The 21,444-nt window shown below is 43.8% G+C and overlaps 1 protein-coding gene across 1 annotated transcript; it reads left to right on the plus strand.

Moving 5' to 3' along the window:
* The first annotated feature begins 1,301 nt into the window (after positions 1–1,301).
* LOC105922185 (ADP-ribosylation factor-like protein 8A) lies at positions 1,302–12,455 on the plus strand. The gene is made up of 7 exons (XM_036143190.1): positions 1,302–1,722; positions 3,985–4,065; positions 4,142–4,215; positions 9,629–9,722; positions 10,776–10,843; positions 10,923–10,993; positions 12,036–12,455. The coding sequence occupies exons 1-7, from the start codon at positions 1,600–1,602 to the stop codon at positions 12,086–12,088; spliced, it is 564 nt and encodes a 187-aa protein (XP_035999083.1). The 5' UTR covers positions 1,302–1,599; the 3' UTR covers positions 12,089–12,455.
* The last annotated feature ends 8,989 nt before the right edge of the window (positions 12,456–21,444 follow it).

The raw sequence follows: 21,444 nt of genomic DNA on the forward strand, positions 1-21,444 counted from the left end.
TGGTTCCCAGCAGGGGGCGATAACCCTCACAGCTTTGGGAAAGAAACTATATTTAAGTCTAATAGTTTTTGATTTAAAGGTGACATACCTTTACAAAAATCCACCTTTTAGCCCTTAAATACATTTTGTTGTGTACTGGGAGTCTTGGAGGCAGACAACCTGAATGTAGTCTCTCCAGGAGCTGTGTGGATGTCTTTATTTTCTGGTTGGATCATATTTTGTAAGCTATTCAGTTTTTATATCACTTTATATTAATCAAAGCTAAATTATTTCATTTGAAAAAGGAAGAACGGAAAATCATGAAATGTCCCTTTTAATGTTCTTGAATCGTTTATCCTGATGGAAGTGAGACAAACACTCACCACCTGACCACCAGTCCTTCCTCTCCTGTCCTGCAGCTCCCATGCCACACAAAACACTCTCTATTGTAGCTCTGTAGAAGTTTATGACCAGCTCAGTAGAAAGTTCAGACCTGTTCAGGTTCCCGAGAAAGAGGAGCCGTTGCTGGGCCTTCTTCACCACGTGGGAGATGTTTATGATCCAGGAGAGGACAGAGGAGATGTGAATGCCCAATAACCTGTTGGAGGTGTTCAGTCCTCTGGTCTATCATTACCTCCTTGGTCTGACTGGTGTTCAGGATCCGGTTATTCTTGGAGCTTCACTGCATCAGACTGCTGACCTCCTCCCTGTAGTGGGACTTATCATTGGTGGATATGAGACCCACTACAGTGGAGTCGTCCACAAACTTCTCCCCTTTGTCTGTGGGGTGGACATCCGAACAATTGTGAGTGAAAGGGATGTTTGTTTTCATGAAATAAACTAAAAGAGTCCAAACCTGTAGCACTACTATTTTTAAAATGTTACTATGGCGGTCCATGGGAATATGTTAATAACCACTGACGTAAGACAATGTGAACTATGACTACAGCATCTGTAAGGGCGCATAACCTTGTTGTCTACTCTTATTTGGGGGAAAAAGTGAATATTGATAGAAAGTATGTGAGGAACCAACAGAGGTCAGTGTTTTAGAATTCCTCATATTTTCTGCTGTTTCTGCCTCCTCTTTGCTCTGCTCTCCTCTGCCTTCTTTACCAACCCCACCCTAACCGGAAATGCTCCCCAAGTTTTTCTTTGACCTTTTATTTGAAACCACCAAACATGGTCAAATAGCGATAAATATGTGAAATAAAATATATATTTTGATTAGCTGAAACATCTTTCACCATATAAGAAACTGGATCCCGGTGTAAAAATCGTAACTCATTGCAAGTTTTGACATGACTCATTTCACCGCGTTTTATTTTGAAGGGCTCCACCGGATGTGCTCGGGTGCGTTGCTTCCTCCTTGTCGGTGCTAGCAGGAAAAGGCGCAGCTAGTAAACAGCAGAAAAACGGCTGTCGGTGCGTTTTTAGCGGTCAGACAGCGAGCTAACGGGGCCCCGGGGGTTAATGTGAGGCTTGCCGGCTCCGTGCTTCCGCCTCTTACCGTCTGCGGGTGTCTCAGCGGCTGTCAGCGGCAGTGAAAGCGGCGCGTCGGGCCGGGCAGTCAGTTAGCAGCTAGCCGAGCAGCGGAGCAGCCCCAGCGGACGGAGCGCAGACATGATCGCGCTGATCAACAAACTCCTGGACTGGTTCAAGGCGCTGTTCTGGAAGGAGGAGATGGAGCTCACCCTGGTGGGCCTGCAGTACTCCGGGAAGACCACCTTCGTTAACGTGATCGCGGTAAGTCGGCGGCGGTGGCCGCTGCCATTGTTGTCCTGCAGCGGTGAGGTCAGCTGGAGGCGGGCGGGGTGGGACCCACCGGGTCCGGCACCCGCGCCTCCACACCGGACCTCCGGCTGGTCCGTCCTCGCCGCTGTCCTCTGGCTAGAGATGCGGATGTTAGAGACGCATCTGCGGGAGGCCATGTCCGGATCCTCCCCTGGTGGATGATCCATGTTCCCGGTCCGGAGTCTGAGTCCAAGAGCAGTAAAATAACCTCCAGATGGTGCCGAGATGTATGTAAAAGGATCCCCTGACAGATTTATTCAGCTTATCACAGTTAAATGTCTTAGATCATCAAACATCACAGTCATGTGACACAACAGTCCTTAAATTATGATTTTTTTTTTTACTTATTAAACAGGAAAAAAAACTGTAAAGGTTCCATATTTTCACACTTCCTGTAAATATGTTTCATCTTCAAATAGCTCTGATTTATTCGTCTGTCAGTTTAACTTCAGAGCTCACACCCAGGCCTGATTACGGCCCGACACGAAGAATTAAGAAATTATTTAAGGAGAACCGGTCTGGCAACATGAACCAACAAAGGCGCAGCGCTGGGTTCAGATTCAGATTCACTTTATTAGCCATTTGCAGTTTTCCTGCATTGTAAAAAAAAAAATGTGCAAGTAGCTCAAAGTGCAAAGTCAACGTAAACACATCAGAGGACACAACATAGAAAACAGACAAACAAAGCCACATGAAGCCTCAATATTAAAAATGCTCCATATAAAAATGCTGTACAATAAAATCCATACATACATACAAGTTCCTAGTTTAAGATGCTTTGTTCAAAGCAATCACAGCTTGTGGGAAGAAGCTGTGTAAATGGCGATCAGTAGTACATTTTGGCTCTGGAGGAGCTGCGCTGCTCTTTTCACCGATGCAGGGAAACATTTACTGTGTTAAAGGTTTCGCTAACTGACCTGAGATCCTCGCTAACCCTCCTCCAGGTCCTTGTCTCTGCAGGACCGTAGGGAAAGCGAAGGGCACGAACGCCGACCATGATGGTCCACTTCCTGCCGTCCCGCTGGAAAATCGACCTCTACGTCTCTGATTGGAAAAGTTCAGATTCTACAGCGCTAGTCTGCTGCTTCAGACGCTCCGACCTCTCTGCGTCCACCAGGCGTGTCAACCGGACGCCGCTGACGCTCAAGTCGTGTTCGGTGTGAACGCAGCGTAGTGCAGGCAGCTCACGCAACCTGCCTGCTAACCGTGGTTCCTTAAACGTCAGACACATTTGGAGTAGTTATCAAATCAGATTTACATTTTAATAAATAGATCACCTGTTTTATGAAAAAGTTTCTTCCAGTCAAGGCAAGCAGGAGGAGTTGTAACGAACAGCTTCTCAGAGTACAAAATCACTCCAAGAAATAAAAAACGTCCGATTCATGAGACATGTAGGCCGGACTAGAGCTGGACGATAATTCAATAACAATATTTATTAATGATGGAACAAAAAGGGTCAATAAAACGTTCAATAGAATAATAGTTTTCCTTCTTTTGCATTCTATCATGTAGGTTAATATTAATTACATCATTACATCCTCGCAACCAATCACAATGCAGACCCAGGAACCAAGCTCCGCCCCCATCAGAGAGTTCAGAGAGCACACGTTATTTTTATTTTCTAAAAACTTGCAGTTTGGTAAAAAAGTTGGTTGAATAAAGGTTTGACTTTGAATTCAGTGTTTGTGTCTGTATCTTAAAACAGGTTGCTAAGCAACAGCATAAAATGGCCAGCAATGCGTTTAAAATACATGTTTTAAATTTGTTGATAATTATTGATATGGATCAATATGATTTATATTTTATAGATTTGCTATTTTCCTTTATCGTCCAGCCCTGGGCCGCACCTCCAGACCTCGTTTAGCAAATACTGTTCAGGAAACTTAATAGAAAGCAGAGAGAACTGAACGGCTCGAGAAATCTGACCCAAACAGGATCTGGACCGACCCGGTTCTACGGTTCTGCTGCACTAACGACTCTGAGGACACAGCGGCTAAAAAGGTGGATTTTCCATTTTATGACCGCCGCCATCTTTTTATTGGCCTGCAGCGGTTCCAGGGTCAGACTGCGACCGCTAGGCCGAGCCCAGGGACCCTTTTGGACCCGCTCAGCTTCGTGGTTCTGATGATGATGATGATGAGGAGGAGGAGGAGCTTCCTCCAGACGATGAAGATCAACTCTCCCATGACTTCACGCTTTGTGTTTGTGTTGCAGTCGGGTCAGTTCAGCGAAGACATGATTCCTACGGTGGGATTCAACATGAGGAAGATCACCAAGGGCAACGTCACCATCAAGGTTGGTAGTTCGATTCCCTGCTTCTCTGCCGTCAGAAGCAGAATGTGTCTGAGCCTCCGCTGTTTTCCGCCTGCAGCTGTGGGACATCGGCGGCCAGCCTCGCTTCAGGAGCATGTGGGAGCGTTACTGTCGAGGAGTCAGCGCCATCGTGTAAGTGATGCGGGTCAGCGTGTCGTCTCTGCCGAGTCCGAACAGAACCAGAGCTCTGGTACCGTCACAGACTGGGAACCTTCACGCTGACGTGTCCTTTATGCTGCTGGAGATATGCCGACCCGGTGTGGTAATCATCAGGAGAAGGACAGATTCTGATGGGCTGCAGGCGCTGATCCGGTCTGTTGAGGTGGAGAAAGAGCTGAAGCTTCAGACCTTCAGCTGTGACCATGAGGTCTGGATCAGAACCAGAACAACCAGAACCTGGACTGAAAACAGCTCTGGGGGGGCAGCTCAGCCTTAGAGAGGCTTCTGTTATATGTTCATCCATCCATCCATCTGTTCATCCATCCATCCATCTATTCATCCATCCATCCATCCATCCATCCATCCATCTATGCATCCATCCATCCATCTGTCCATCCATCCATCCATCTATGTATCCATCCATCCATCTGTTCATCCATCCATCCATCTATTCATCCATCCATCTATTCATCCATTCATCCATCTATTCATCCATCTATCTATTAATCCATCCATCCATCTGTTAATCCATCTATCTATTGATCCATCCATCTGTTCATCCATCTAATCATCCATCCATCTATTCATCTGTTCATCCATCCATCCATCTATTCATCCATCTATCTATTGATCCATCCATCTGTTCATCCATCTAATCATCCATCCATCTATTCATCTGTTCATCCATCCATTCATCCATCCATCCATCTGTTCATCCATCCGTCCATCCATCCATCCATCCATCTATTCATCCATCCATCTATTCATCCATTCATCCATCCATCCATCTATTCATCCATCTATCTATTGATCCATCCATCTGTTCATCCATCTAATCATCCATCCATTTATTCATCTGTTCATCCATCCATCCATCTGTTCATCCATCCGTCCATCTATCATCCATCCATCTATCCATCCATCCATCTATTCATCCATCCATCTATTCATTCATTCATCTGTTCATCCATCTATCCATCTATTGATCCATCCATCCATCTATTCATCCATCCATCTGTTCATCCATCTATCCATCTGTTCATCCATCCATCCATCCATCCATCCATCCATCCATCCATCTGTATTCTAATCCTAATCAAACGTCCTTTAACACAAACCCTGATTTAATCGTCTCTCAGTGTCGTAGACCTCATCCCTCCATCCATCAGTGGTCGGTGCTAGCCAGATCTCATCTTCTCATGAATCTCGTGTTAAAAAGTCTAAATCTATGACACACAAGAACGCGTCACAGGCGAGCAGCTCTATTAAAACAAAGGTTGTCCAGAGAGGCTCCACAAACTATGCAATCAGGAACCAGAAGGCCGTCACACAAAGATGGCGTCCATCTTTGTGTGACAAAGATACACACTCACCCCTCTCTTCCTCACCAGGCTGAGCGTCGTTTGTTCTTTAAATGCCTCGATGTTTGGGAGCGACATGAAACGGTCCTTAAAGTTCAGCAGAAGAACCTCCTGCCTCCTAATAAGCTAACACGCTAGCTGTTAGCGCACCACCATGACACCTACCCCCAGGAAACCCAGTATTATTATTATTATCAAGTGAGAATGCTATACAGCATTCTCACTTATTGTTTTCCTGTTTTTCTTTACTTTTTATTATTATTATTCCGTACGTTTTTCGACGCCTTTCTCGTTCCGCATTTTTCAACCGATTTCAACCATTCTGGTATCAAAACGTTCAGCTCCTTCAGGACATTACTGCTATGACTTTTGGTAATTATAACTTTTATAATATTTAAAATATTCAACTTTTTGTAACTTTTTTGGTCTCATTCAAATGAATGGAGAATCCTTCAAATTCTTCAAATATTTCAGCTTTTTGACAGCTTACTGCTTCAGCCTACTTTCAGCTAGAAACGCCATTCAACTTTTAAAATGTAGTGATATCTTTCAGCTATTATGGTATAGTTCAGCTTTTTCATATCTTTTACCATTTTCATATAGTACCTCCTTAAAATAATTTTGGCTTTTCAAGAAATTCAGCAAATAACATGCGTTGCTATGGTTGTCAAGGAGCCTCTGTTAGAGTGCGCACTCTAGAAATTCAACAAATTCTTCTTCTCCGAACAACTTCTTCTCACTCGCTCAATTTTCAACCTATCCACATAAATTATACATCAAAACGTAGGAATTTTTGTCTGGATTCGGAAAATGTAACCATCATTGGTGTGGGATTTATAGATTTTTCGCAAATCACCTCAGAGCGACACTAACCCGAAACCTTCCCCATTCATTTCCTATGGAGCGGTTTTCAAAAATGACACCTGGAAATCCAAAACATCACATGTATTTACATCGTCACTACTCCTAAACCGTTTCATGTACAGGCACGAGACTTTCACACATTCATGTCCAGACCCTTCTGGCGCTCACAAAAGAGAAATTTTGTCGATAAATGTTACGGTTTTGCCGCAGGAACAATTTGTTCGGGAGTAGCGTTTTGGGAAAATGCTAAAACAGGATCAGACTTCAATCTCCCCAAATGAGGCACTTTTCTACATCGTCACTACTCCTAAACCGTTTTATGTACAGGCATGAGACTTTCACACATGAATGTCCCGACCCTTCTGGCACTCATAAAAAAGGAATTTTGTGGATAACTGTTACGGTTTTTCCGCAGGAACAATTTGTTCGGGAGTAGCGAATGTGCAAAATCCTTAAAACGCTTTGGAGCTTCATTCTTCCACATCATCCACTTTTTACGTCGTCGCTGTGCCTACACCGATTTTTGTACAAACCTAAAAATGAACTCCATAGTCCTCAAAAGCCTGCTGATACTCAGAGTGAAAGAATTATTTTGATATCTCTTATACTTTTTCAGCTACAGCGATTTGTTCGTGACCGTTTGTAGAGGATTTCTCAAATTTCATAAAAATCCTCTTTATATCATAATTTTTTACGCCTAAATTAAAATATTTCTAGCAAAAACCGATAGTTTTTCTTGTTCTCCTATCTGTTACGAACTAAACGCTGAAAAAATTATGTCTCTACCATTTACAGAACAGGAGATATGGAGCGTTGTTTGAGGCAAAGTTCTCCATTCTATTTCAATGAGGCAGAGTCTGACAAAGTCTCTGCACTTCGGGAGACTGGCCGCTGCAGCTGTGTCAGTGAGTTTCCATGACGACGGAACTCTGAGGGCCAGAGGGAGAATCTCCATTGAGATACAATGGCAACTTTCGACGCCTGCTGCAGCGGCTATGATTAATGTAGCAATCTGAAATTCGCACAGTCACTTCCTCTTAACATTTTAAAATTTTCAAGTGACTTTCAGCGATATGTCACTTTTCTGTCCCATTTTGGATGTCACATGCTTTCCTATTGGGCCTTTGCTTCCAAAAGGACCTGGCATGATGCCCAGACACGACCCAATTGGCCAATACAGCACCCCCCACATGTGGGAAATGGCGCTACTGACCATTTTGGTCAATTGTTGAGTTCTTGGCCCAGATTTGGTGAGGCTGAGTTGCTAAAGGAGGCCAATCTGACCCATGAACTTTGGTCACGTTTGGTGACATTAAGTATTGGCACCCCTTTTTGAGGCATTTCCCAGTACAGGATTTGGACCACACTGACAGAGTACAATCACCCGGTGATACTGAACACAACCAAGCTAGCGGCTAACGGTTAGCATGTTGCTAACCAGAAGTAGCTTTAGAAAGGTCCTACCAACTTCTGCTTAGCCGGGGTTGTTCTGCCTTTACAGACAAATAGAGGGCTACAGCTGTGAAGGAGTCTCCATGACAACCCTTTTAGCCAGAGGCTTCTAGGAGGTCCATTGACTTAACATGGCACATTTCGAAGGGCACTGTGGGTGCTGTGAAGACCGTAGGAAGCTGAAATTCGCAGTGTTACTCCCCGTTATTATTTTTGACGGTACCATGAGGCAGGCGCCATGCTAAATTTCTTCAGAATTTTTTAGTTGTTCTTAATCTTCAAATTCTTCAATTTTTTTAAATTTTTCAAATTTTTCAAATTCCTTCAAATTTGTTCAAATTCTCTAAATTTCTTCTAAATTTTTAAATTCTTCAAGTTTGTCAAATTCTTCAAATTTTTCAAATTCCTTCAAATTTTTTGAAAATTTTCGAATATTTTAAATTTCTTCAAATTTTTCAAATTCCTTCAAACTTTTTCAAATTCTCCAAATTTCTTCAAATGTTTCAAATTCTTAAAATTTTTCAAATTTTTCAAACTTCAAAATCCTTCAAATTCTTCTATTTCTTTCAATTCTTCAAACTTTTTCAAATTCTTCAAATCTGATTTCAATGTTTTCTGCATCTTCTGCTCAATCATTCTGCAGATTAGCATTCTCACTGCTGTTTCGCAGGAACAGCCTTTTCTAGTTATTATTATTATTGTTAATATGCTGTTTTTAAATTTTAAAGGTATTTAAATGCCCGATACCTGTAAGATCTTAGAAATAAAATGCTCAAATGTTTTTATTTATATAGCAGTGTAAAAAATAGTGTTATAGTGATTATATCGCATCATATCGATCCAAAATCGTAACAGATTTTGTAAGATCAGCAAATATCGGATCATCATCCAGACAAATTTACACACCTGCTGTCTATATCCTAATCCTAATCTTGATTTCTGTCCTAATCCTAATCTGTCCCTTTGTCCATATCTAATCCAACCATTTGTCCTTCCATCTCGTAAACCTCATCTGTGTCCAAATCCTAATCCTGTTGTCTTCATCTTAATCCTAATCTGTCTTTTTGTCCATGTCTAATCCAGACTGTCCATCCAAATCCTAATCCAGTTTGTCCAAATCCGAATCCTGTCATCCTAATCCTAATCTGGTTTCTAATCCGTCCATCAGGCTGATTGTGGAGAAGAAATATAGAAGATGTTGTGTTTCTGTGGGATTTCCGGATATTTTCTGAGGCTTTACCAGTAAAACCTCCATAAACCCGACTGGTTGACGTTTGGTTCCATGGAGGGAACACTGGATCGTGAACCGGTGGTACCGTACGACAGGGTTCTATTTACAGATTAAGGAACAGAGGTGGACCTAAAGCTTCAGTAGACAGATTATTTTGGCCTCAGTCTTCATCAGATGTGATTCAAAGCTGCTAAAATGTGAATTATTTGAGACGTTCTTCAGAGGAACGTCGACAGAGAGGTTTTCTTTCACGGTGAGAAGCTGAACGAGCCACGTGTGAATGAGCTGGAGCAGCAGGGGTGGAGCTCTGGTTCTGATCAGTGGTTCTGATCTATGGTTCTGATCTATGGTTCTGATCTGTGGTTCTGATCAGTGGTTCTGATCTCTGGTTCTGATCTCTGGTTCTGATCTGTGGTTCTGATCTTCAGCCGGTGTCCCGGGCTGGCTGTGGGTGACGTGTGGTCTGCTTCTCCTGCAGGTACATGGTGGACGCCGCAGACCCAGAGAAGATCGAAGCTTCCAAGAACGAGCTGCACAACCTGCTGGACAAGCCGCAGCTGCAGGGGATTCCTGTAAGAACGCAAAGCTGGACTGAAAACATGACGGTCCGGCTCGGTTAAACGGGCCGGAACCGACCCGAGTCCCACCGGGCGGACCCAGGGTTCCTCCACAGTCTTAAAACATCTGGATAAACGCGTCTCCTACAGTCAGAATATGGAGGAGAATAAAAAGTAAAGTTTTAATCACTGATTTCAGGAACCGAAGCCCATATTAAGCAGACTGAGGGAAATATTTAATAATCATAACTTTATAAAGTTCTGTGCAGCAACTACACTGCAAAGACGGAACAAAAAGTAAAATTTTATTTGCCTTTGATTTGAGCAGGTAAATAGGATGACCTGCCAATAGAATATGAATATTTTTCACTTAAAACAGGAACAGTTCATCTCCATCATACTTCAAGTGCAGTTTATCTAATTATCTTTTTTAAGGGTCAAAAACTCTTATTCGATTGGCAGATAATCTTATTCACCTGCTCAAGGGCAAATACATTTATTTCAAGAACATTTTACTTAATTTTAGTTCTGTGTACAGGATAAAAATGATGAAACACACATTTTAAAACAGACAAAAAGGAAACACCAACTTTAGGCCTAAAATGAAGCCGGATCTTCTGAAGGGAACGAGTCTCTAGCTTTAAACACAGAACATCTCTGCTGAAGGTCTGAGGAGGATTGTTCCACAGAGATGGACCACAAGAGCAGAAAGCTTCAGGAACTCATTTCTAGCCTTTATTTCTGCTAATTTGGATCATTCTGGGGTCAGAACCAGTCTCAGATCCTGGTGTCTCTCCCTAATCAGCTAATTAACTCCAAACAGCTGCAGCAGTTCCTGACTCTGTGTCAGACTCTCTTCTCTGCTGCGTTAGAGCTTCACGTTATAATGATGATGATGATGATGATGTTAAAAATGTCAGAACAATCCAGAAATTAGAGTCCGGGGACCTGAAGGACAACATGTTGAGGAACCCTGTGGACCAGAACCGCTGACTGGACCAGCTGCTGCTCCTGTGAAGTTCTGCTGCTTCAGGTCCAACCTGGTGATTACCTGCTCTGTGTCCACAGGTTCTGGTTCTGGGCAATAAGCGGGACCTTCCAGGAGCCCTGGATGAGAAGGAGCTCATAGAGAGGATGTAAGTTCTGCTGCATCTGTTGGATCTTCGGTGTTCCGCTGCTCCTTTCACAGCTTCAGCTCAATGTTTCTGCCTCCAGGAACCTGTCGGCCATCCAGGACAGAGAGATCTGCTGCTACTCCATCTCCTGCAAGGAGAAAGACAACATCGGTACCAAACACACTCACAGTGTCCAGACACCTTCTATGAGAGCTTAACCTGAGGAATTCTGTCAATGGGAAACTTTCCATGAAAATAACAGAACATTTAGTAATTTACTGGGAATTGTGGGTAATTTAAACTCAACCAATAATCTAAACTGTATAACAGGCAGACATCCATCTGATATTTGGATATTAACCTTAAATCTCTACCTGGTAATCCTGTTTTTGTTATACTGGTTATAATGTTCCTTTCATCCTGACAGCAGTTAATACAGGGTTCCCGCGGATCCTTAAAAAGTCTTAAAAGGCATTGACTTCTGTAATATAAAACTAAGGCCTTAATTAGCATTAAAATGTCTTAAATCAGTCTTTCTTAGGTCTTAAATGAATAAGATTTAATTTAATGAATAATAAAATAAAAACTGTTGCGGCCGGACCATAGCTGCGAAAAAGAGTTGGCACCGGTTATGTTGTGGTTTTTTAAAACTGATTTATAGTTTATTTTAGTAGAGAACAAAACAAAGTTTGTGAGTTCAGTTCAGTAGTTGTTAAAAATATATCTGTAATTTGTGTTTTTTAGCTTTCTTCCTATATGGAATGTTTTTTTTTTTTTTTTTTTTTTAAACATGTCTATTGGGCCAGAAAGTAATGGTTTATGTTAAAATAAACATTTGGGTGAAGTTGTCGCAACCAGGTTTATCTTGTTTATCGTGAAGTTGGTCTTAACTTTTTATTTCAAGTGGCATTAAAAAGTCTTAAAAAGTCTTGAATTTAACTTGCCTTATGCTGTAGGAACTCTGTAATATGTTAATTATGTATTCAGATGTCTGTGAGCTGCAGGCCTGTAAAACTGACCAATCACTGCCGTTTGGTCCGAATGGCAGTGATTGGTCAGAGTTCTGGTTCTGCTAATGGTTAAAATAATAAACATTTTATATATAGTTATAGGTTTATCATTATTATTTATTTATATACACCGCCGTAGTTTGGACCCCCCACTGATTGTCTCTGATTGTGGTTCTGCTGGCGCTCCGCCTCTCTCTCTGCAGACATCACTCTCCAGTGGCTGATCCAACACTCCAGGACCAAGAGGAGTTCTTGAGAACCGACAGGAACCCGAACAGAACAGGCCACGCCCACCAGCCCTGACCCGCCCCCTCCCCCCCCCCCCCCCCCCCCCCCCCCCCCCCCCACCCCCCCTCCCTCCACATCACCTCATCCACCTCATCCCTCCAACGCCTCTCAGGCCCGTTTACCCTCCAGCGGTTCTGGTTGAGGGTCCAAACATTCCTGGTTTTATCCCAGGACAAAAATGCCGCAGTTTATCAACGTTTTCCAGCCGGCTTCAGTCCGACGTGGACGAAATGAACCCAAAGTTTGTCCGTTTGTCTCTGCCGGGTTTTAGAACTCCAGCTGAGGACAAACGGACCTCCTGCGGCCCGTCTGAGCGCCCCCCCCCCACCAACCCCCCCCCCGTCTCTGAGCTTTTAACAAAGATGCCTCACTCCGGCTGCAGGACCGGAGCTGAAAGTGGAGCAGAAGGCGGCGGGTAGAGGTCCGGGGAACCTGGTTCCTGCAGAACACCAGCACAGCAACACAGCACAGACCCGCTGGCTTCTGGGAAATTTAAGGTTTTTAACGTGAGCCGCTTTATAAATTACTGAGCTAAGAACCCGAAGCAGGCGGGAGACGTTCCTCGTCCAGAACCCCAGAGACGCTTCAGTCCGTTTAGATCCAGCTTTCACTTTCAGCTCCGGGTCGTGCTGCAGCAGAACCGGGCCATCAGAACCGGGCCATCAGAACCGGGGCCATCAGAACCGGGGCCGTCAGAACCGGGGCCGTCAGAACCGGGGCCGTCAGAACCGGGCCATCAGAACCGGGCCATCGGTGCATTTCTGACCTTCCTGGCTGCGTGTTGTCAGCCATGTTGGATCAGAATCTTCTCCAGTTCGGTTTATGGAGAGAGGAGGAACATTTCTTCCTCCTCAGATATCAGCTCCTCTTCAGATCTCCCTCCATCCCTCTCTCCCCTCGTTTTCCTCTCTACCTCCGCATCCTTCATCCCTCCGTTCCTCCTGCTCGTCCTCCTCTGGACTCCTGTCCTTTTCTTTTTCTGCTCTTCTGATGTTTTGTCGCTTCGCCGTCTCTTCCTCCCGCCGAGCGAGGGATTAAGAACCTTTCTATTATTGCACTGTCCTGTTTGGTTTTGTAAGATATTAATAAGAATAATGTTAATAATCTAATTGTGACCCGACCCTGACGTGTGGTACGTTACCTGAAGGACAAATGTTATTGTTTCTGTCTGTAATTAGATTTTTATTCATGTTTGTTTTATATTATTGTTTTTTTTTTTTTATTGTTTTATGATTCGTCTAACCGGAGTTCAGTGTTTCTGATTGGACCAGCGGTGTCATGTGACCTCATGAAACATCTGCATCATGTCGAACTAAATGAAGCATTGTAATCACGTATTAAATTTTTAATTTAAACTCAAATTATGAGTCCTAAGCTTCTCTTTTTTGTCAATTATTTCTATTTTAAATGAATTTCTTCTTTCTTCCCTGAATCAAGCTGACAGGAAAGTCAGTTTGTTTTCAGCTTAATAAAAATCTATAGAAACATTTTAAAAATATCAGGTTAAATCAAAGAGTTTCCTGAGAGAAACTGAGTTTTCAGTTTCAACTTGGGTCTTGGTACCAAAATTTATTAAATTGAATGATTCAGTAATTTTTTTTCTTCTTGGTTCTGTACAGTTAAAGCAAGTTAACTGGTAGCAGGAATCCAGCTATAAAGGCTATAAAAGATAAATTTAGTCTATATATTTGAGCTGGTAATAAATGCACACATTTAAAATGTAAGATTGTAATTTAGTTTAATTTTAGAAAATAAAGTCTTTAGTTAAATAACGTAGAATAAGTTTTCACATGGACCTAAAAAATAAGCTGCAATCTCAACATTTATTTATTTCCATTCAGAGACGTTTTAAATAACCTGGAGAAGAGGTTCAACTCGGATAGAAAAATGGGAAACGGTGCATTTTAACAGCTGAACTGACTTTTATTCTGAAGTTTCACCTAAAGGCCAGAAGAAGAAGTGGATTTCTGAGGTTTGCTGCGGATTTAAGGGAAAGAGGAATCAGTCTCAGCTCAGGAACCAAAGATGGAGAAGATTTTATGTCGTTCCTGTTCCAGAGCTTCCTAACATCAGCTGCCACCTGTGTCCTGTTCTCCGTGACCACGTGGGCCTTTTCTCAGGTGTGTTGATGCTCCCACATGATTGGCTGGAGAGTTGACTCCCACTCAGGTGCACAGACATGAATACGTAGACGCCGCGTTCTCGGTTGAGAGGCGTGCCGACAGAGCGGCCATCTTAGGTCAGACCAATCTGCAGTCAGACAATACACGTCAGTTCAGGTAAGTGGTGCTTTATGTTTTCAGACACTCTGAATCCGGTGAATTCTCAACCGATTTCCAGATAAATTAGCTGGCTGAAGACGTCACCCCTTTAGGGGCTACATGGGACCAATTGATTGACAGTCAGCAAACTTCCAGAGCTCCGTCCCAGGATCCCCGACTTTTGCTCCGCTTATGGGTGCGGAAATAAAAGGGCATTACAAACCAGATCCCGGGGAATTACCTTCCATAAGGAAGATTTTATGATAGTTAATCCTCATACTTTACAGTTACAGTTTTTTTCCGGCATAAATACACTATGTGCTAATGGGTAGCAGGGATGGAAGCGGAGAAAAGTACATTAAACACCCTGATTTCTAAAAGATCTGACTGAGGATATATATATATATATATATATATATATATATATATATATATATATATATATATATATATATAGATAGATAGATAGATAGATAGATAGATAGATAGAGAGATGTGTGTATAATTTGTGTTTATTATATTAATATGTAACTGAAAATATATAACGGTGAGTATATATATCATCCCGTTAGACTTCAGGTTAAATTGTTTTTGTTCTGAATAAATATGTGTAATCTGTCTGAAAGGTCACCAGCATTGATTGTGAACATATGATTTAAATTAAATCTGAGCTGCCTCCTATTCATTTTGGCAGCAGATGTCTGATCTGTGGTCTGACCCAAGATGGCCGCCCTGTAGGCACGTCAGCCCAGCGGCCGGCAGCATACAATGGGGCGTCTAAGTATATATGTCTATGCTCAGGTGAGCGTTAGTGTGATGGACAGGTGGCTGCATCCTGTCTCTCCACCAATGACCATCTCCTTCATCACCCTGGAAAGGATCCACGATTCTCTGCTACATCGATCAGGCATAACATTATGACCACTAAGCTGCACCTGGAGACCTCCGGGAAGCATCAGGCAAGAAAGTGAACATTTTATCCTCAAATTTAGGATAAATGACCAAACTGTGGTGACAGGACCACCGGGTTGAGCTGCAGTTTTACTGCTGGGGCAGCAGGGGGCAGCACACACACATAAAGCTCACCAGTGATTAAATGTTTCTGGGTTTAAGATCCTGGAGTTCATGTGTGCTCCATGTCACATCCAGACCAAATGTCCCCTAAAGTCCCAGCTCACCTGTGCTGCTCCTTACAGGTGAGGGGGGGGTAAAAATCTCTGCTGGTGTCAGGTTTGGGTTCAGGGTCATTTAGGGGTCAGATCTGCAGGAGCAGACACACGTCAGGCCCGTCCCTCCATCCAGCAGGACTTTACAGCTGCAGGTCCACCAAACTGACATCTTCACGTAAAAATTCACCTGATAATGATTTTTATGACGTATTTTTAGAGCTTCCTGAATCTGAGGCCAGGCGGTGGCGTTCCAGAGTCTGAATGGGGCCTCTGATGCTGCTGCAGCGCCCCGTGTCCCGTTTAGGGAGCAGTGCTGGAGGATAAGGCCAGTTTATGGGAGAGAAAGACGAGTCTGCTGCTTTCTCATCGACTCAAAGGCCGGACGGACAAAACCAGAGAAGGAGAGAAGGAGCTGAAAGGAGGAGAGGCTCTCTGGTGTGGATGTGAGGCTGTGACGTGATCGCACTGATAAAACCTCTGCTTCCCAGCGTGAGGAGCGCCACCAACAAAGCCGAGGGCCTCGGTGTTTCCTGTCCGCAGTGTGAGGTGGTCCCACCTCCCCCCCCCCTCCTGTTATCATGGCGACCGTCCCCCCCCCCCCCCCCTTCCTCCGCCTCCTCCTCTTCATCAGTTTTCCCACAGGAACAAAAGCCTCATTGTGCTCTCAGCTTTCAGAGAGCGTGCACGTTGGCGTGCGCGTAACGCATTCAGGTCAGATTAGTTTGTGGTTCTCACACACACACACACACACACACACACACACACACACACACACACACACAGTAACACACGTACACACACACACACACACACACACACAGTAACACACGTACACACACACACACTCACACTGGCATTCAGTCATAAGAGGCGGACACAAACACTCATGGACGAGGCCTTCTCCATCAGACGGTTTCACACGCTGAGGCCGAGCTTCAGCTCCACTCAGGAAACTCACACGTTCACGCAGAGCGGTCCAGAACTCCTGGTCCGGATGGTTCAGGTGGTTCTGCGCAAAAGTTCTGCAGGCTTTGTTAAGGCCTTTCAGAGCTGATCTTTGGATGTTATCTGTTGGGGTTTCTCCTTCGGTTTGGGTCCAGAACCCGAGTATTTCTACGTGAATGTTGTTTGGGTTTTAGTGCCTCTTAAAGGGAAAGATTCTGGTTCTGTGGAGAAGAACCTTACCTGTAGGAACAACACAGATCCAGACCAGAGCTGCCTTCATAAAAACTCCTCCTTCCAGCCTTTCTAATTAGATCCAACATTTTATATTTATAACCACCTGAGTCCAAACCAAGGTTCCACCAAACTGAGGCGGGTCCACCCTGGACAGGCAGTCATGGAGACGCTCATATCAGACCATGGGAGGAAGCTGGAGTACCCAGAGAGAACCCATGCATTCACAGGGAGAACATGCAGAAGGAGCCCAGCTCAGGATTTGAACCCAGGACCTTCTCGCTGCAAGGCAGCACCAGCATTTCCACTTTGATTCATTTTGTTTCAGATTATCTTGGGTTTGTGGCACAAATACTGAAAACTGGCAGAATTTTGACTTCCTGACTGAATTCAAACACAATCAAAAATAAAAAAGAAGAATTTGACAACTTTTCAGACTTTATACACATTTAAATTCAGGTTCTTATACTGGATCTGAATAAAATGCAGAAAAAAAACCCACATTGAAACTGTTCTCAGAAGATGCTTTAAAGAACCGGCAGAACTGTCTGAGAAGCACAAAACCACAGAAATGTAAAACGTGAACATTATCCAAGAGACCCGGTACCAGTTTGTGGATCCTACAGATAATTTTACTATTCTAGCAGATCAAGGTGGAACATTTTGTACCTAAATGTGAACAATCCTAAAAACACGTCAACATTTAAAAAAAATAAATGAGTAAAAATGTTTGCAAACGTGAAATGAAAGTTCTACGATGCAAGGTTGTAGCGGATCCGATGAATAATCTAGGGAAGTTTTCTAGGTCCAGTTCTTTTTTTCTAATTCATGCTCTATTTATGGAAGTATTTCTTTCTGATTGAAGTAAAACTTTAAAAGTTCAACTAAAACCAAGCCAACGACAGAAAGTAACAAAAGAAGCGATAAAATGGATGTACTGAAAGAGGCTGTGAACCCCTCCTCCCAGAGAGACGTGGGACTCGAACCTGTGACCTCTGCGTTACACAAGCGGCGGCCTGAAGTTGGTTCCCATCCAGGCGGGCCCAGAGACGCGTTGTATGACCGACGGAGGTCTAGTCGCCTCGGTGTGTGCGTTCATTAGCGAACAGAGGCGGTCTGTTCGGGGCTTTGCTTCAGAGGGGCCAACGCTCAGCACTGCTAATGAGAACAAGGCGGCGGGGCCTGAAACACTCTGTTCCTCCAGCTCGCCATCAATCAGTCCTCCTCCATTCAGCAGCAGATCCAACAGCAGCTAAAATCAGCCTTTAATGATCAGCAGCTGGAGCTCGCTTTCTGCCGCCTTCATTAAACCTCCAGCAGCTTCTTTTGCCCCAAACCGTCTTTATTTATTTGACTCAACGCAGCAGCGGACTGAGGCGGGTGGAGCTGGACGTTTGGGAGGATTTAGGAGGAAACAGCTGCTCCGACACATTTCCCCCGACCCAGATGTGGCCAAAGAGTCACAAGAGTGAATATTGTTGGAGGCTAAACTCAGAAATCCTAATAAGACTTTTGACAATAAATCGTCTTTCAGACAAACGAGTGTGAAAAAATTAAAGAAGGTTCATTTCTCCACCCTCAGGGACATTCAGGAGTATTTCTGATTGGATGCTCTTCCTAGTCTGAATATATTAAATATTAAACCTTCACTTGGATTTGTTTGGATCTTCTGAGAAACCAGGAAATGAATCCTTAATCTTTCCAACATTCTTGAATTTAGGAAGAAATCTATTAATCAGGATTCTGAAGGCAGATCAATAATCAGATCCATTATTGTTTAAAAGTTTATTTATTTCACTACCTTCGTCATTAAGTGAAAAATACAGATTAATTACACACAGACGGACTTTTTCAAGCCTTTATTTCTGTTAATTCTGGTCGTGTTCTGCTCACAGCCAATGAAAACATATTTAAAATTAGAATATTACATCAGACCAATGAGAAAAACACATTTAAGGTACAGAAAGATGTGCTTATTGAGACGTTTAGAGGGTGTTATTATTAGGAACCGACTCATCGGGTCGGTTCCTATGACTGGACTGCTGCTGGTTCCAGCAGAGATAATGCAACACAGTCACGATCAAACGAGACACAAATAAAACCCGTTTTCCTGCTAATGGACACGGTTCTGGTGAGACAGGCGACCCGTCTGTCCCTGAGGAGAACCCCTGCTCTCCTGGTTCTGAATGAACTCCTCATCCTGACGTTCTCTCCTTAAATCTGCTTCTTGGTTCCCACCAGGACTTCATCAGAACTCTGGTTCTGTTCCTCTGCAAAACGGACCAGAGACATCATACTGAAGTCCATCGGGCCGGTTCTGTTCGCTGTAATGGTGTAATATTAATCCTGCTTTAAAGAGAATGATTAAATTAGTGAAAGAAGCATCAAAATAAATGATTTTACATTAAATAAACTCAGAGATCTGTCCTGTTTTATGTGTAAACGGTCAGAACGCTCAGACTGGACCTGGATCTGTATAACCGGCCTTTAGCTCATGAGGCCAAGCATGGTCCAGAAACACCACATTCAACGTGGGCCCGGCTCAGGAGCCAGCCGACCCAAACGGTTCTCCTCAACGTGAAGACGCTCCACCGCCTCCAAACCCAGTGGTCTGACTAAATCCAAGGAAGAAACTGGGCTCACCGGACCTTAAAGTGGGTTCAGACTCAGGTCGGGTTCTGGACAGGTACCATCCTGCAGCATTCAGATGCTCCAGAACACCTGACCCAGATGGGTCAGCCATCCGATGCAGCTGATTCTTACTAGATAGTAGTTCTCCAAGGCAAATTTATTTATATAGCACATTTCAGTACAGAGACAATGCAAAGTACTTTACATGATTAAAATATAGGAAAATAAAACAGAATAAAAGCAAGTTGGAATAAGATGTAGAAACAAAATAGAACATGAAAAAATATAAACTAAAAGCAAACATTAAAAACAGTTGGACTACAAAGTTAAACTAATGATCTTTCAGTAAAACAGTTTAACTAGAACAGTTAAAATCCTAAACACTCTTGATTTAAAGGAACTCAGGCTTTCAGCGCTTTTACAGTTTTCTGGGAGTTTGTTCCAGATCAGTGGAGCATAGGAACTAAATGCTGCTTCTCCATGTCTGGAGCGGGACACCCCGGGTTTGGACCCTGCAGGAACCGGTTGGTTCTCTTCAGTATTTTCGATTATTACCTTTATAAAAACCAAGGAAGTCCTCAGACATGTCTAACTCTCCTCAGGATGTTGTCTTCACCCGCTATCAGACCTGAATCTGGACTCGAACCGGTTCTGTTGGGCCCAGAGGATCGTTTGTAGCGTCCTTCAGCTCCTTTCTGTGGCCGTCTGACAGAAAATGTCCACAGCTGTGTTGGTGCGGGTGAATCTGGACCGGTACCAGTGGTGACCGGATGGTACCGAGGTCGTTGATATGCTGAGCAGCTGCTCTGGGGAGAGGAAGTCCTGCTCAGCGTTAGAGAAAGACCTGGAAAATATTCTGACTGGTTCTGATTTACGAAGGTGAGGAAATTACGTTAGTGTCGTTAAACTGGTTCTGACCCGGACCTGTTATTGCGTAACACCTTTCTCTGTGGGGTTTATCACCTTATGCAGCAGCTTTTGGTCCAATCTGCTTAAGAACGTTTCAGTTCATTTAGGTTCTGTCTGCAGAACTCTCCGAAGGTCCAACAACTCTAATATCAGTGCTGTTGACACGTGGACTTTGACTAGGCCATTCTGAGACCTCTGTTCTGTCGATGACCCGGTTTGGTCCAGGCTCCAGCTGCCGTACAGGTGGACTCAAATTTGACTCCAGAGGAGATCCTGGTCCAATCAGTGACTGCATGGTGGCCGGGTCCAGAGGCTGCAGAACCAGCCCAAATCATCATTCTTCCACCACCGTGCTTGACAGTAAGCTTGTGCTGATCTCCCGTGACCCATCCCTCATCACGGTTCTGTCCATCACGGTTCTGTCCATCAAGGTTCTGTCCATCATGGTTCTGTCTATCTTGGTTCTGTCCATCATGGTTCTGTCCATCACGGTTCTGTCCATCACGGTTCTGTCCAGAGGACGATGTCCTGAAGTCTGGTCCTTCCTCCAGGTGCAGTTCTGCTAACCTCAGTCCTGCCACCATCTTGGTTCTGGAAGGAAGAGGCTTCATGCATCAGTTTGTAGTGACTCAGAGTCAAACTGACTCTGAGTCACTACAAACTGATGCATAAAACCAGAAGTCAGTCTGCATATTTTCTACAGTTACTCTCGCAGCCCTTCAGAGGAGCTGGATTAATTCTGCTGCAGAGACAAGAAAGGACACACCCAGTTCTGGCAAACATGCTGTAATCCCAGAAATGTAACATTAAAACAGAGAATATTACAAAGAAACAACCGTCCATGTCACATAAATCCGCCATCCTGCTTTCAGTCACACAAACCTGGGATTAGTGGCACGTCTAACCTGACACTGAGCTGCGTTTAGGTCTCCTGTTGCTCCAGGTTCTGGCTGTTAGCCCGCCTGTGTTAAGGCACATTAATACGCTTTAAACTACAATCTTCCTCCTCTCTTCCTCCTCTCTTCCTCCTCCAGGGTCTTCATCAACACCGCGGCTCTTTAGCTCAGATTAGTAGCTTCACTAAGCAGCACAAACCTTCACAGAAACACCTGCAGAGAAACAGTCACGAGACGCAGGGAACAAACAGACCAGCCTGGTTCTTCACGCTACAGTCGCAT

Source organism: Fundulus heteroclitus, chromosome 1 (genome assembly GCF_011125445.2).
Source record: "Fundulus heteroclitus isolate FHET01 chromosome 1, MU-UCD_Fhet_4.1, whole genome shotgun sequence".
Lineage (NCBI taxonomy): Eukaryota > Metazoa > Chordata > Actinopteri > Cyprinodontiformes > Fundulidae > Fundulus > Fundulus heteroclitus.